This window comes from Carassius carassius, chromosome 3, assembly GCF_963082965.1.
Source record: "Carassius carassius chromosome 3, fCarCar2.1, whole genome shotgun sequence".
In the NCBI taxonomy this organism is placed as follows: Eukaryota; Metazoa; Chordata; class Actinopteri; order Cypriniformes; family Cyprinidae; genus Carassius; species Carassius carassius.
In genome coordinates, this window is record NC_081757.1 from 23425924 (window position 1) to 23440664 (window position 14741).

At 36.3% G+C, this 14741-nt stretch overlaps 1 protein-coding gene across 1 annotated transcript in view; it reads right to left on the bottom strand.

Moving 5' to 3' along the window:
* LOC132114637 (cadherin-17-like) overlaps window positions 1-14741 on the bottom strand; it is a 44554-nt gene that overhangs the window by 28884 nt on the left and 929 nt on the right. The window contains exons 3-6 of the mRNA XM_059522876.1: window positions 12365-12499; window positions 11712-11841; window positions 9916-10074; window positions 8590-8786 (exon numbers count right to left, since the gene is read on the bottom strand). Coding sequence (XP_059378859.1) covers window positions 8590-8786; window positions 9916-10074; window positions 11712-11841; window positions 12365-12499 — 621 coding nt within the window. The remainder of the gene's footprint in view (window positions 1-8589; window positions 8787-9915; window positions 10075-11711; window positions 11842-12364; window positions 12500-14741) is intronic.

Below are 14741 nucleotides of genomic sequence, written 5' to 3' on the forward strand. Positions count from 1 at the left end.
CAAGACCAACTTTCAACGTTAAAATATGATTGAAATAAGGTCAGTTGTTTTAACGAAACAACGTTAAAAATGTTTAATGCTAAATGGTTGAAAAAGGTTAACAAACTTTTAAATTATTTATATTAAATTATTTAAGATTATTATTTTAATAGCATTTTAAAATATTTTAGTCATGATACCTATTCTAAAATCTAAAGGTATATGTTAAATATTATCATCATTAACAACAATAAAACTAAATACATTTCGCTGCTTTATCACACTGAAACAACTCCTATTGGTAGTTTTATTTTATTACTTTGATCATGATTGGTTAATCTGGCTGTCATTCAGGAAACTGGACAATGAATCGGTTCGCGCCTTTCCACATTTAAAAATATGACCGTTATTGTCGTCTTTCTGTGAGTGAGGCAGCTAACTGTGAGCTGCTGCTCGTTATAACTGACTGCTCGGTCGGTCCTGATTTGCCGGTTAATTTTTTTTTATTTTGAGCGAATTTGAGTCGTGACATGTCAAAGGAGTACAAAAACTGTGAATACAAGAAGGGTCAGATGTGTTCTGCGAGGTCCTGCAAACATACTGGCAAAATGAGGTAAGAAAATCGCTATCTTTATTATCTTTTGAAAATAGTAAAGTATAACCAGAGTTTACAAATGGGTAGCTTAAAGGACATGTAACCTGTAGAATATAAATAAATACCCGTTTGTGTATTTTTGCATTTCTCACAGATGATCAAGTTAGATGCTCACCTAATGTGTTGCAGGTAAATTATGTTAATGTCTGTCTTTTAGAGATTTTTCCACATTTTCCTGATATGAATCCCATGCATTAGGTGTGTTATATATGTTTTTATTCTAATAATAGTTTCAAAATGTTTTCTGAAACATATAAGTGCAAATTTCGGTACAATTTAAATGAATTAATGAAAATTATTAGGATTAGGAATTAGGATTGTTTAAAGCAGTGGTTCTCAGTGTCAGGCCCTCTCTAGTGGTTACGCAGGTGAATCACTAAATTAAATATTAATGTTAATACATTTTAATTTAATCTTTGAGTAAGTTTTTTTTTGTACATTTAAGTACAGTTAATGTACAGTAAAGTTATGTAACTTTTGTTATAACGCATTTTAATTTAAACTTTTAAATTTTCATTTACCTGTATGTAAGCACAGTGTAGTGTTAAAGGGTTAGTTCACCCAGATAGCAAAATTATGTAATTAATAACTTAATTACATAAGGCACAATTTACTATTTCAGCATAATTAATCTATTATTTTAACCATCACTACTACTCTTGCACCTAATTAATAAGTCCACCTTAAATATTTATACAAAACATTTAACAACTGATACACTGGAATACGGTATACTGTCCATGTCCAGAAAGGTAAGAAAAACATCATCAAAGTAGTCCATGTGACATCAGAGGGTCAGTTAGAATTTTTTGAAGCATCGAAAATACATTTTGGTCCAAAAATAGCAAAAACGACGACTTTATTCAGCATTGTCTTCTCTTCCATGTCTGTTGTGTGAGAGAGTTCAAAACAAAGCAGTCTGGATATCCGGTTTGCGAACGAATCATTCAGTTCACCAAATCGAACTGAATCGTTTTAAACGGTTCGCATCTCTAATACGCATTAATCCACAAATGACTTAAGCTGTTAACTTTTTTTAATGTGGCTGACACTCCCTCTGAGTTCAAACAAACCAATATCCCGGAGTAATGCATGCACTCAAACAGTACACTGACTGAACTGCTGTGAAGAGAGAACTGAAGATGAACGTGTTATCAACGTTGATTAACTTTTCAAAATCGACACCTCATTCAGCATTAATCCAAGGTCTGCAGAACGACCGTAATTCACCCGTGATGAAGGTAAGACGGTGAAACCGCGTCGCGATTTCAACCGTGCATCAACGTTGCGATTTCAACGGTGAATCAACGTCGTGATTTCAACGTTGATCCAATTTGCAAAATCGAAAGGTAATTCAACATTGATTCAACCATGGTACCTGACGTTGTTGTATATATATATATATATATATGTATATATATATATATGTATGTGTGGCGATGTGAGAGGAACCCTTAATAAATCACGACTACGCCACCCCAGCATTAACACCGCTGGGGAAATACCCCTAAAAATGGGGCACACAAGTTTGTTTCCCCCTCCCCCAAATCACAAGACACTGAGATGTGAGATGATTATGTATTGATATGGCAGCAAATGCTGTGATGCAGTTCTGAAAAAGAAACAGATTAGAAAATACAATTTTAAGTTTAAAAGTAAAAAAATATATTTTCTTTCCATCTAATAATAACTATGGGATTAGAAACTGAAATGTCTTAAATTGTCCCAACCTGATGGCTTTTTCTTCTCTGTTCTGCCGAATAATTAAGAACAGCGGTTATAGTAAAAACTATAGAAAACACTCATGCCTCTACATTTTCCTCTTTCTCACCAACCCCTGTCTCCTGGCTTGCTGTTACCTGCTCTCTTTCTGTCACTTGTGCCTCTACATTTCCCTCTTTTTCTTCCTCTATCTCCATCTCCTCATCTGATCTAATACTTTCCACTCTCTGTCCATCTAGGAACAAGGCACAATTTACTATTTCAGCATTAATCTATTATTTTAACTAGGGATGTCCCGATCAGGTTTTTTTGTCCTCGAGTTGATTTTGACCTCGATTGATTTTGACCTCGATTGATTTTGAGTATCTGCTGAAACCGAGTCCCGATCCGATACTTCTATAATACATAAAAAAAGAATAAAGAAGAGCAGAAAAACAGATCCAGGATGTTCAATAAATTACATTTTGAAATATATTCAAATATAAAACAGCTATTTAAATAGGCTAGTAAAAATATTTCAAAATCTTACTGTTTTGCTGTACTTTGGATCAAATAAATGCAGGCTTGGTGAATAGAAGGGATTCCTAAAAAAAAAAAAAAAACCTTAAGCTTACTGTTCAAAAACTTCTGACTGGTAGTATAGGCAACTTTATTTTTTCTCTAATTTCTAGCTTTTAATTGGCTTAGAAATCTATAAATGCTGGACAATAACAAATAATAATGATTTGTTTATATACTACAAACACTGTTTATCACATAATAATGCAGAATAGTTTCTATACTGTAATAAATACTATGTCAATCAGCACTGCATTGTTCATACTTTATTTATCTCCTGCTGGAGATGACTTGAAGAACAATTTATTGTCGTGATCGTATATTAATGTCTTCGTGTTTGCATAAGTTTCTGTTTTCCTGTGAGCACCACAGCATAGCTGGACGCTTTTGTCCATATTAGGAATATCCTGATATCAGCGCGAGAGCGTGCTCCAGCTTCGAGTATGAATGAAACACACACTGCATGAGAGTTTAGCGCTCTGCGATGTTCATCTCCCTGTATCCTGAGTCCGAATGAAATATCAGGTCAAACTATCATGTCTCTTTGAGTTTGAATCTATATTTATTCACACCAGCTCTTGAAAACAAAGTGATGTCATGCCGCACGCGTCGCTGTTTCTGTGTGGAGTCAAAAGGGTCTAACTCTGTGCCACCGCATAACAAAAGATGTGTTAAAAATTAATGAGAATATATATATATATATATCCGAGTCCTGATCGGGAGGTAACGTCCGATTCCGATCGAGTCTGAAACCACGCGGTCGGGCCCGATTTCCGATCACGTGATCGGATCTGGACATCCCTAATTTTAACCATCACTACTACTCTTGCACCTAATTAATAAGTCCACCTTAAATATTTATACAAAACATTAAACAACTGATACACTGGAATATAGTGATTAATATTATTATTACTGTTGTAGTTGTTGTTGTCTAAAATAGAACACCTTTGCGATGTAAACAAATGACAGGCTACATTTGTTATTCATCTCCTTCACACTGCACTTTGATGTCAGGTCAGGTATATTATTCATTTTATATTGACATTGATATTTCTACATTTATTTCCAGAGAGATATTATTGAGTTTACAGGCTAAAGTGGTCTTGCTGTTGTAGACACTGTTGCTATTGTAGAAAAAATATATTTGTGTCACATTTAAAATATAATTATATTTTAATTCATTTCTGAATTGTTTTTATTTTCATAATGATAATTCAGAGAATGGGAAAAACTGAATAAGCCTTACCAGTGTTGTGATAATTATTTTTAAAGCACTCTACGTGGTAAAAAATAAAAAGAATACTGTAATATAATAATAGTTTAGTCAAATAACATAAAAAGACCAGACCCCTCGATCAGGGGCATCATGCAGTCATGATTTTTGAGGGGGCACATTTTTTTGGGTGGGGGGGAGGGGTAGCTTTAAGTCATGCTACGAAAGCACTGTATAACTGATATAGGCTTATGTTTTATTTATCTATTTTTCCTATTTATTCAAAACAATTCCAAACATGCTTAATATATCAGGAAATATCTCGATTCTCAAACATGTTTAAGTAAACGCGTTTTGCACCTTTATAGATTGTTATTTGATCAATAAATGGAAAAGTAGTGTAATCTATTAGCTACACATAAAAACCCGACTTTTTACTTAAGTGCCATATCATGCCATAAAATATTTTTAATACAACTGAATTTGCAATATTGCAAATATTGTAAGTTACTTATTTTAACACTTTCATTTTACAGAGAGTAAAGAACATTTACATTATCAAAGAACATTTTCATTCAGTCTAGCCAGAGTTCAGGCACTCTCAAAAACTCCCATTAAAATCACTGAAGCATTACATTATGCACATCTGCACTTTTTGTTGTTTCTGATGAGAGAATTTGCTAAATAATTCAGCCAGCGAGCAAGTGAACAAAACACCGCGTTTCAGTGATGCCTCTTCTGCATGTCTCTGATTGGCCATTGCATTCATAAGCGCAACAGAATCGTTTCTGATTGGATATCATGAATCGTTGTACGAACGCGTCTGTCTCTGGCTCAGCGCCAGCCGAGCGAACGCAGATTTGAATTTAGAAGCTGATGCTGTGCACTGAACTATCTAATCACACCGCTGTGATTGTATAAATAATATAAAAAATATTACTCGGTTTGGAAGCTGCATATAAAATCCACTTGGCTCAGAAATCTGAGGGGGCACGTGCTCCCTCACTTTGAATGGGCATGACGCCTCTGTCCTCGATGCCTGTTTCTCCCTCAAACAGCACGCTAAGGTTACTTCTACACTACAGGCTACACACACAGCAATATAAACAACATATCTGCATGTTCTCACATCACATCGTTCTTGTAAAATAATAATAAGTAAATAAACATCAAAATAACTTCGCTGAGAATGAAACACCCCTTACCAGCTTGTTGAAAATATCCTCTGGCAATTAAAAAATGCGCGTGCGGCGTGACGAATCGTCCTGATCGGATGAGGTCGTCGTCGTCAGGTGAAAGGTCATCCTGTGGGTCATTTTATTGACGGCTAAATTATTATTCAGAAATTTTACTAATATTTAGATTGGGCATGGGCAGGCATTCACAAAAGGGTATGTTATGACAAAAAAAAATTGAGGAAATTTTGCTTTGACAAAAGGGCACTTTGGGCACCAAGGGGCAAAGGGGCAGGTGCTCAAACATTTTACTAGTTACTAGTTAGACTTTTTCCTAAGACTTTTTCCAAACTATAATTCCTGACTAAATGTATAATCAAGTGAAACATTATGAAGTTTCAGTAACAATATACAATACTATACAATTCAAAAGCTTGTTGTAAATAATATAAATGTAACAAATAAATGTAATTGTAACAAATGTAGTAAACAATGCTGTTCTTTCAATTTATCACACCTAATAAACCTGAAAAAATATTCTCAGTTCTTTTCAACATTAATAATAATAATAATAATAATAATGATAATGATGATAATAATAACAATAAATGTTTTTTTTTTTGTAGAAAATAAGATTGTTAAAAGGATTTCTGAAGGATTGTGTGACTGGAGTAATGATGCCAAAAAATTAGTTTGAAAGTCAGTTTTGATTGTTCCTAATAAACTGTTTAACTGCTCCCCCAAGTGGATATTAAACTATGTTGTGGGATAATTAAACATATTCTAAATAAACTACAGACATAAAATTATATAGATTTATTTTATTCTCACATTCTTTCTTGTAACTCTTCCCTCTCAGTGGCACAGCTGACTGAAAGGCTCATTATGCAGCTCATTATGCGGGCCTTTGTCTTCTCAAGTGTAAATCACAATGATATTCATGATAGTTGACGCCTACTCGCATATGACTTTTACCAACAAAAAGTGTCTTAGAAAATTGAAATCAATATATTGTTTTCTGTGAGTGAGTAAACAAGATGATTTTCACATAATTTAGAAAGAAAAATTCTAGGCTACAAGCTCCAGTTCTCAAAAATCCTGGGAACCATTGTTCTTTATGTGTTTTATTGCCTTATTCAAGTGATTTAACATTTTTAGTTTTTCACTAACCACGCATAACATTTTTTTTCTCAAAAACACAATCATGTACATACATGCTGCACACATATTATTATGGCCCAGTTTGTGCTGATTACAGTGAGATTAGACTTTAGCCATTTAGGTATTTATAAGAAACTGAAAAAAGTACAAATGTCAGGGCATGACAAAACTTCTCCAGGCCCCAAAAATACCCTCAGACTCCAGAGGGTTAAACTTGGCAATTCAAAATTCGTCTGCTGTCAGCCTATCTGTCTCTCATACACACTCAGTCCAAACAGCAAATTGTGACTCTTGAGCAGTAATTTTTCATGTAGGGTCAATTTGAATGCCAAATGATAGAAAAATGTGATTGCACTACTGTGGCATCAACTAAACACAATATGGATGAAATGGGGATGAAGAATGGGTAGCTGCTCAGATGCTCTCCTGAATTGTGTCTCCCCTGGATTTGGTGGATTTGAGTGAGAGCAAACAAATAAAGCTGGCATCCCTAGCTCAAGCCATCCACTAAGCATTCTGATCAAACAAAAGCTCTTTATCTGTGTTTTTTTTTTGTAGTAATAAATGAAGTTAGGAGGATTGAGATCAACTTTTTTAGGTTCATCTCTATGCTATTTTAAAAATAGAAAAATGGAGTGGGATGAAATGAGGAGAGCACAGTCGATGCTGTCCTGCAGTGCTGCTATGAGAGACTCTGAGTCCTTTATGACCACTAATCTGTTTCATAACCAGTGAAACTCCAGCCACACACATGCACATCACAGCACACGAGTGGGTGGGAAAAGGCTTTTCCCATTTAAAAAAAAAAGAAAAAGAAAGAAAAAAAAACAAGTCAGACCCAGCACCTACACAGCACACGTATTATTGTACTCATCTGACTCTTCTATATCAACAGTTCTTTGGCGTAAATTTATTTAAATATAATGCAATGCGGTATCAATCTGATGTTCCATTATATTCTTTTTATATTTTATATTCTATTTTAAGATTCAATTAAGATTCAGTTGCATTTATTAAAACCAGTTCACATCACTAAAATTGTTTAAAAGATAATTCTCAGAAAATGTATCCAGGTGGTAAATACTATTATTACTACAACTAACTAAATAAATAAACTCGCAAAAGCACATACAGTACATTCTTTTGTGAATGTCATTCACAGGAATAACTTGCAATTATGATCATTTCTATTGACAGTCCTAATGTTTGGACATAAAAGTTGGAATTTTATGTTTTAGGTTTAAAAAGCAGCATAGAAATCTTCCACCCTGCTTGAGTACACATAGTTCTGGTTCGGAAAGGAACTTTTAATGTGTGTGCGTGATCCATGCATTTTAGTGGGTGGAAAGACGTTGGTGTGTGTAGGAGGCACCCACGAAGGAGAGAGGAGGATCTTTGGCCACAAACCCACGAATAATTTGTGACTGTAAAAGATTATTCTGCAAACACATATCATATACACTTTCCCCTGCATACTGTGCAATTTTACTCAAATATCACTGGCTCTACTCAAGTATTTCAGCATTCCAGTTCTCACTATTAACAAACCAGTAACTATGATTTTTTACCTAAAAAACTAATTTGCTGCTTATTAATAGATAGTAAGGTAGTTGTTAAGTTTAGTTATTGGGTAGGATTAGGGATGTAGAATATGGTCATGCAGAATATGTGCTTTATAAGTACAGTGCTAATAAACAGCTAGTATGTTATTAATAGGGAGGCTAATAAGCAACTAGTTAATAGTGAGAACAGGTTCCTATACTAAAGTATTACCTCTACAACACTTTCTACAACAGATTTCATCTTTGATGTAAAATACATTTAAACATAAGTGGTAAGAGGTAGAAATTAGATGCCCCACATCCACTATCATGATATCAGGTGTTTCATAGACAGTGACTGTATGTTAGGATGGCAGTGAGTCATGACTAATATATATTTTGAACATCAAGCAAAAAGACATGTCATGATGAAAGCCATGTGCAATTGTGGGATGCTGCCACACACGCTTTTGAAGAGGATGAATGCAATATAAAACGGACTCACATATACTGTACATACACACATGCAGGATATCCATCTCATGCCATCAGTGCTCCTAGAGTCCTCTGCTTTCTTCATACCTGTGAGATTTGGATGGGATATGGTCCAGGCAGATTCTCCTGCAGTCTCACAGGGTCAGGTGAGGCCCATGCGTTCCCGGTCACCTCCACTAACACAGTTCCAGTGGAGAAGAAAGCGTTGGACTTGCCGGCCATGTCCTGTACCATCACAGACAGCTTGTAGCGGCCACACATTTCTGGATCTAGAGTTGAGGCACCTGGACAAATGGACACATTAAGAAATAAACAAAAATAAAACAGCTGAAGCACAAAGATCAAAAGGGAAAATATGTATTACATTTTTGAATGAAGTCTATTTGAAGCATTTATTTGATCAGAAATACAGCAAAAACAGCAATATTATGAAATATTATAAGAATTTTAAACTTCAATTTTCTATTTAATATGTAACTCTCTCTGTGAAATCCAGGCTAAAATCTCAAATTCTAATTTATGAGATAACACGAATCAAAGCTTGATTTCAACCATTAATTTCACAGTAATTTCAATCCTTGACATGGCCTTAATCGGTCAATATAAAAGATATAAAGGTTACATTTTCACAGAATATTCTTTACCTTTACCTTCACAGAGAGGGTGACATATATGGACCCACTTTATAATGCACAGTTCTTTGAGTGTAACTAAACACAATACAGCTACAGGTTTTGTTTATCACCTAACCATTGCAGTTTATTTCTCAGGAGTGTTTAGCACAATGTATACCTCCCTGTGATCAACTCAAAGGCAGCAGTAAAGACCATCTTTTGTCTGCACTGCCTCATGAAAACACAGTGTACAAACACTCTCTGAGCATATTAAGTCTCTGTTTTTATCTGTCTCTCTGAGCTAATGCCAGGCTGCTCTGGTTATATTTGAACCAGAATCCTCTGAGCTGACCTAAATGCTCAGGCTCTTGGTGACTCATTCAAATTAACCAGCTTTCCTTTCTGGCTTTGTGAGGTTTGGCACTGATTCAAAATCATTTTAATTTAGCAGCCATGTTTAAAAACCAAAGGGCAATGTTGTTAACAGCTGATTTAACAATGCAATGAGCAGAGAGTATTGGACTGGCTGAGAGTTATTAACTGATTTCATGGTGGGACTGGGCTGAGAGGAGTGAAGGATGAGGAAGGGAGATAAGAAGGGATACTGTCTTTCAATTTACACCAAGACACTAAAAAAAGCATGAGGGAACGATACAGATTTCACAAGAAAAGTAGGCATATTTCTATGCCTTTTCAGGATTTAATTGACTGATGCAATGGCATGGTGTTTAGGAGACACTGACTGATGTAATGCATTCATCCTAATCTTAGTCACACACAAGCAGCAGTAGTTTATTACCATCCTCCGTAAGGGACACTTCTCCAGTGATGGAGTTGATGGAGAACATGTGGCTGGCAGGGATGCGTGGTATCTGGTCCAGAAGACTGAAACGCAGGTCCGCGTGGGCCGTGTTTCTGTCGTCTCGGTCCAGTGCTTCCACCTGCATGAACGGGATTCCTGTGACAATGACACACACACGCGCGCACACACACACACACACACACACACACACACACACACAAACACATATCATAATTATTTATCACAATCTACATGAACCGACTGAACTGACGCATTTAGATTTTGACGAGCTAATGGGGGTTAGTTGCATATTAACAGAACTGAATTTCAAAAATAGCTTCTTTTTTTTGTTGGTACAATTATATTCTACTAATACATTCTACTTTTTTTTCCAAATTGCCCCATTCTTAATGTTTGATTGCAATCAGGTGATTGCAAAACAGCTTACAATCTCGCAACTAGGCTGACATTCAACACGGGTCATTATTGATGTTCTATATTCAAATCATTGCCAAAGAGAATGAAGAAGAAGAAGAAGAATGAGCTTTATTGCCAGGTACAGTATGTTCACACATACGAGGAATTTGTTTTCGTGACAGAAGCCCCGCAGTGCAACATAATGAAAGTGACAGAACAAAAACACAAAATGGAATAAAAAAAAATACAAATAGGTAGGTAAGGAACGAAAATATACAAATTGACAATGTATGGCAGGTATATTACAATGAGCATTATGTATGTACAGGTATATTATGTGCAAAAAATTTAAGTGTAAGCTAAGTATGGTGTTAGATAAATAAGTGTATGTGTATATAAATATAAAGTGTAGTGTGTTCCACACTTATTATCAATTGTTCATTAGATGGATTGCCTGAGGGAAGAAACTTTTCCTGTGTCTGGTCGTTCTGGTGCTCAGTGCTCTGTAGCGTCGACCAGATGGCAACAGTTCAAAGAGGGAGTGTGCTGGATGTGAGGGGTCCAGAGTGATTTTGCCAGCCCTTTTGCTCACTCTGGATAAGTACAGTTCTTGAATAGATGGGAGGGTTGAACCGATGATTCGCTCAGCAGTCCGGACTACCCTCTGTAGTCTTCTGAGGTCAGATTTAGAAGCTGAGCTGAACCAGACAGTTACTGAAGTGCAGAGGATGGATTCGATGATGGTGGAGTAGAACTGTTTCAGCAGATCCTGTGGCAGCTGCACAGCACGTCACGGAGACAGCCATCCTGTATCGGCGCCAACGATGACAATGACTTCACTGCACTGATTCATTATCAACATTTGCTTCTTAAGGATATTAGTTTTCTTCCTTAGCATGAAGCCTCTGCGGTCATGGGGCTCTTTATTGTGATGTTCTTAAAATAGATGATGAGAAATCTCTGAGCATTATTGAGCAAAGACATTTTTCATTTTGGTCTTGTTATTTACTCCAGTCTCTGTTAGAGTTTCTGAGAAAACCTGGAGAACATGTTCGTGTTAGTGCTTCAAGGGCATTTCATCTGACATCACAGTGATGATGTACAGGTAAAACAGCTTGTCCTCATAATCCTATAGGTTCTTCATGTGTCACATTATCGAAAGAAAAAAATACCATTCAGTTATGCCACACTAGGCTATTTCTAACCACGCTACTACGCTACTCTAATTTATGAGAAAAGTGTGGCATTCAGTCTAACAGTTTATCTTGCTTAGCATCGCACGCCTGTAGAATTTAAGAAAAGTCAAGGCAATTAGGATGAGCATCAAGCAAAGCAAGTTCTTTGGCGCAGGCCTGCTGTGCTCTTCTCCCACCCACCTTTGAGTAGCCCCAGCTGCACGCTGCCTCTCATGCTCTCTTCCAAGAACACCGGCACGTTGTCGTTCTTATCGATGACGCACACCTCGACAGTAAAGCTCTGAGTGTGCATGGACTTTGTGAAGGACACCTGGGAAAAAACACTCAGGTCAAATCACTTGAGCAGCATGTCTTATTAGAGCTCAAACCTCTTCGCCTCACGTTTCATTGGCCTGCAATTTTCATCAACATTTGTTATTTTGGGCTGCACTCAAGAAGCCATGTGCTTTAGCAGTCAATGCTGAATTTAGGCAAATGTTAAAAGAATGAATGACTAAAACAAGTCATACATTACAGAAACTTGCATTAAATATGGGTCTAAGACAAAGGAACATTTGAAGAGTTCATATACAAAAGCCTCTAAATGCCATTTGACATTTTCTTCTAAAATGAGCAGTTTTATCAGGCTCCTACTGTATGTGTAGGATAAGTAATTTCACAATAATGGCAATAAATAGGTTAAATAGGTTATATAAATATAATATGAATAAGTTCTTGTCAGTGAAATAACTGAACATAAACATAGGATAAACATAAACATAAATATAGAAGAAAATTTCAAATGACACTTTCCTTTTTTTTTACATAAATTAAATTCCTTTATGATTCTGCACCTGCAAGGAATAAGACGGCTGTTTCTCTCTGTCCAGAGGTTTAAGGGCATACAGAAAGCCTGACTCCACCCCAAAAATCCCTTCATCGTCACCACTTACAGTCAGATCAGAGTAGGTCAGGGGGAGATCCGGCAGCTGGAAAATCAAAATATGATAAGTATAACATGCATATCAGTGTACTCTTCTTAACGATATAGACATCATATCTACATAAAAAAAAATCACACAAACCCCACCCACTTAACCAAGGGCTTTACCAGGTCTGATATGCTCAACTTACAGTACATTTTTCTTTTTAAAAGAATCACTAGCGTTTCACATGAATGCTAATTTGCATTGGTGTCATTTGTTCGGTTGTCAGTCCCTACATTTTGCAGTGTATAGATTGCCAATTGTCTTTTTAACAGCATGAAAAACGTTATTTTCAAATAGTGATTTGTTTGTACACAGAAACGCACAAAACCATTCCCCTTATAATCACTGAAGCTATATATCACTTCAGTTCTGCTCTTTCGCAAAAAAAGAAAAGAAAAAAAATATACATTAACAGTCAGTAGAACTGTCTACAGAAAGTATACCTTATTTAAATTATGCCTGTACTTTGCTGGTAACAATAAAAGTGTCTGCGCTAAACCAAACTGGCATTTTGAGCAGGTGACATCCAAAAGCATCTGATTGGCCATTGTGTCAATACGCTCTGCAAAATAGTACATTGTTGAAAATAACATTTGCCGCAGTGGTGCTATATTTAAACATATTGACACTATCACAGTTATTTTATGCCGGGAGCCGTAAACATAATCCAGTTTTTAAAAATAATATTATAATTAATTACGCAGCCATGATTTAACCAGTTATCTGGCTACAGAAGCTGCTTTGTGTGGAAGTTATACATTCTAATTGGCTGATGATATGAGCTGCTTGATTAAATCATGGTGACCACATTTTGCTGCCTTTAGGTGCATATGCTGGGAAACTCAGAGTCAGGCATTCTTTATAATGACCACATGATTTAAGTTGGACAAATAATACAGAAGTACCTCAAACAAAACAATTAATTATAGCATATATATAATCATCCATATTTAGATCAGTATTTCTGCCATGTTTCAAATCAACATGCTCTTTCCAACGTCACAGCTCAGCATCTAATGTGCCATCTAGTAAATATATATAGTATGGCTTGGTCATTTGTGTGCCCGGAACTTGCAGTTATGATATTTACGAAAAAGAGCACTTGAAGAGCACATTAATGGCTGTTAGTGTAAACACTAGTTGCGTAGTAGAAGCGGTCAGTGAGGTAGTAATGATGTTTGGCTGACCGTTGTCTAAATATCTGTGAATAAACATGGCTGCTGCTTTTGACAGCAGTTATGTGGCTCAGTGGTTCACACCAGGGCACACAGAGATTCAGAATTAAGCTGGACATGAGGCTCCAAATGCTTTGTGTTCAGTACTGGCACATCCAATACATGGTACAGTGTGCATGTGGTCACATATCTTAAATAGCACACAAACCTGAACAGTTAGTGTCATACCAAAAATACCCATCTACCTGGCCAGAATTGTAATTCTTTTGTCTGGTTCCTGAAATGTATCTCAAAAATAGTTAATAGTTAAGAAAGGTAAAGACTGATTGAAGTGCTAACTGCACACAGCATGACTTGCATGGCACTTTGTAGCTCGCCTTTCCCCTTGCTCAATCTGAAATGCTGCCTTCACTTCTGCACAGGCTATCCATGGAACAGAGTCTTTTAAACCCATGCTTGGTTGTTTTCATTGACTGTGGTAAAAAAAGCTAACAAAAAACGATCAGTTCTATCTGTGGCACCTGCAGCAAGAACACAATACTCAATTAGAGCCAAAAAAGAAGAAAAAAAAGAAAGGAAAATAAATGCATAATTTGTCACTTATTTTGTGTAAGCCTAAACAAATATTATGTAGCCATCATTCTGTTCTTTCAGTGATCACACACATGTAATTATCCACCCACTTGCATGTAGGCCATTATACTTGATTTGGACACTGAACAGAGACTATTTTGATAGCATGTCGTCAGACACAGAAAATGATGAGCGAAAAGCACTAGGACCCAAACAGTCCTTCAGAAATACCGCCAATTACAGTGTCAAAGCGAAAAGCTTTTTGGAGAGCAACCGGGCTATTACTAAACTACATCTGGTAAAGATGTCTGACACAGGGTTTGAAGTAAGGCATTGTACAGTAGTGCCATATTTAGTCTGGTGACGACCGTGAATGCCTGCTCATAATTACACCTTGAGTTCTGAGTGCTCTGTGAAGTGGGATGTAGGGTTTATTGAATGGCATGTTCGATGCTCTGCTTTTTCAGTCCTTTCTCTACATTGCTCTTAGAAGC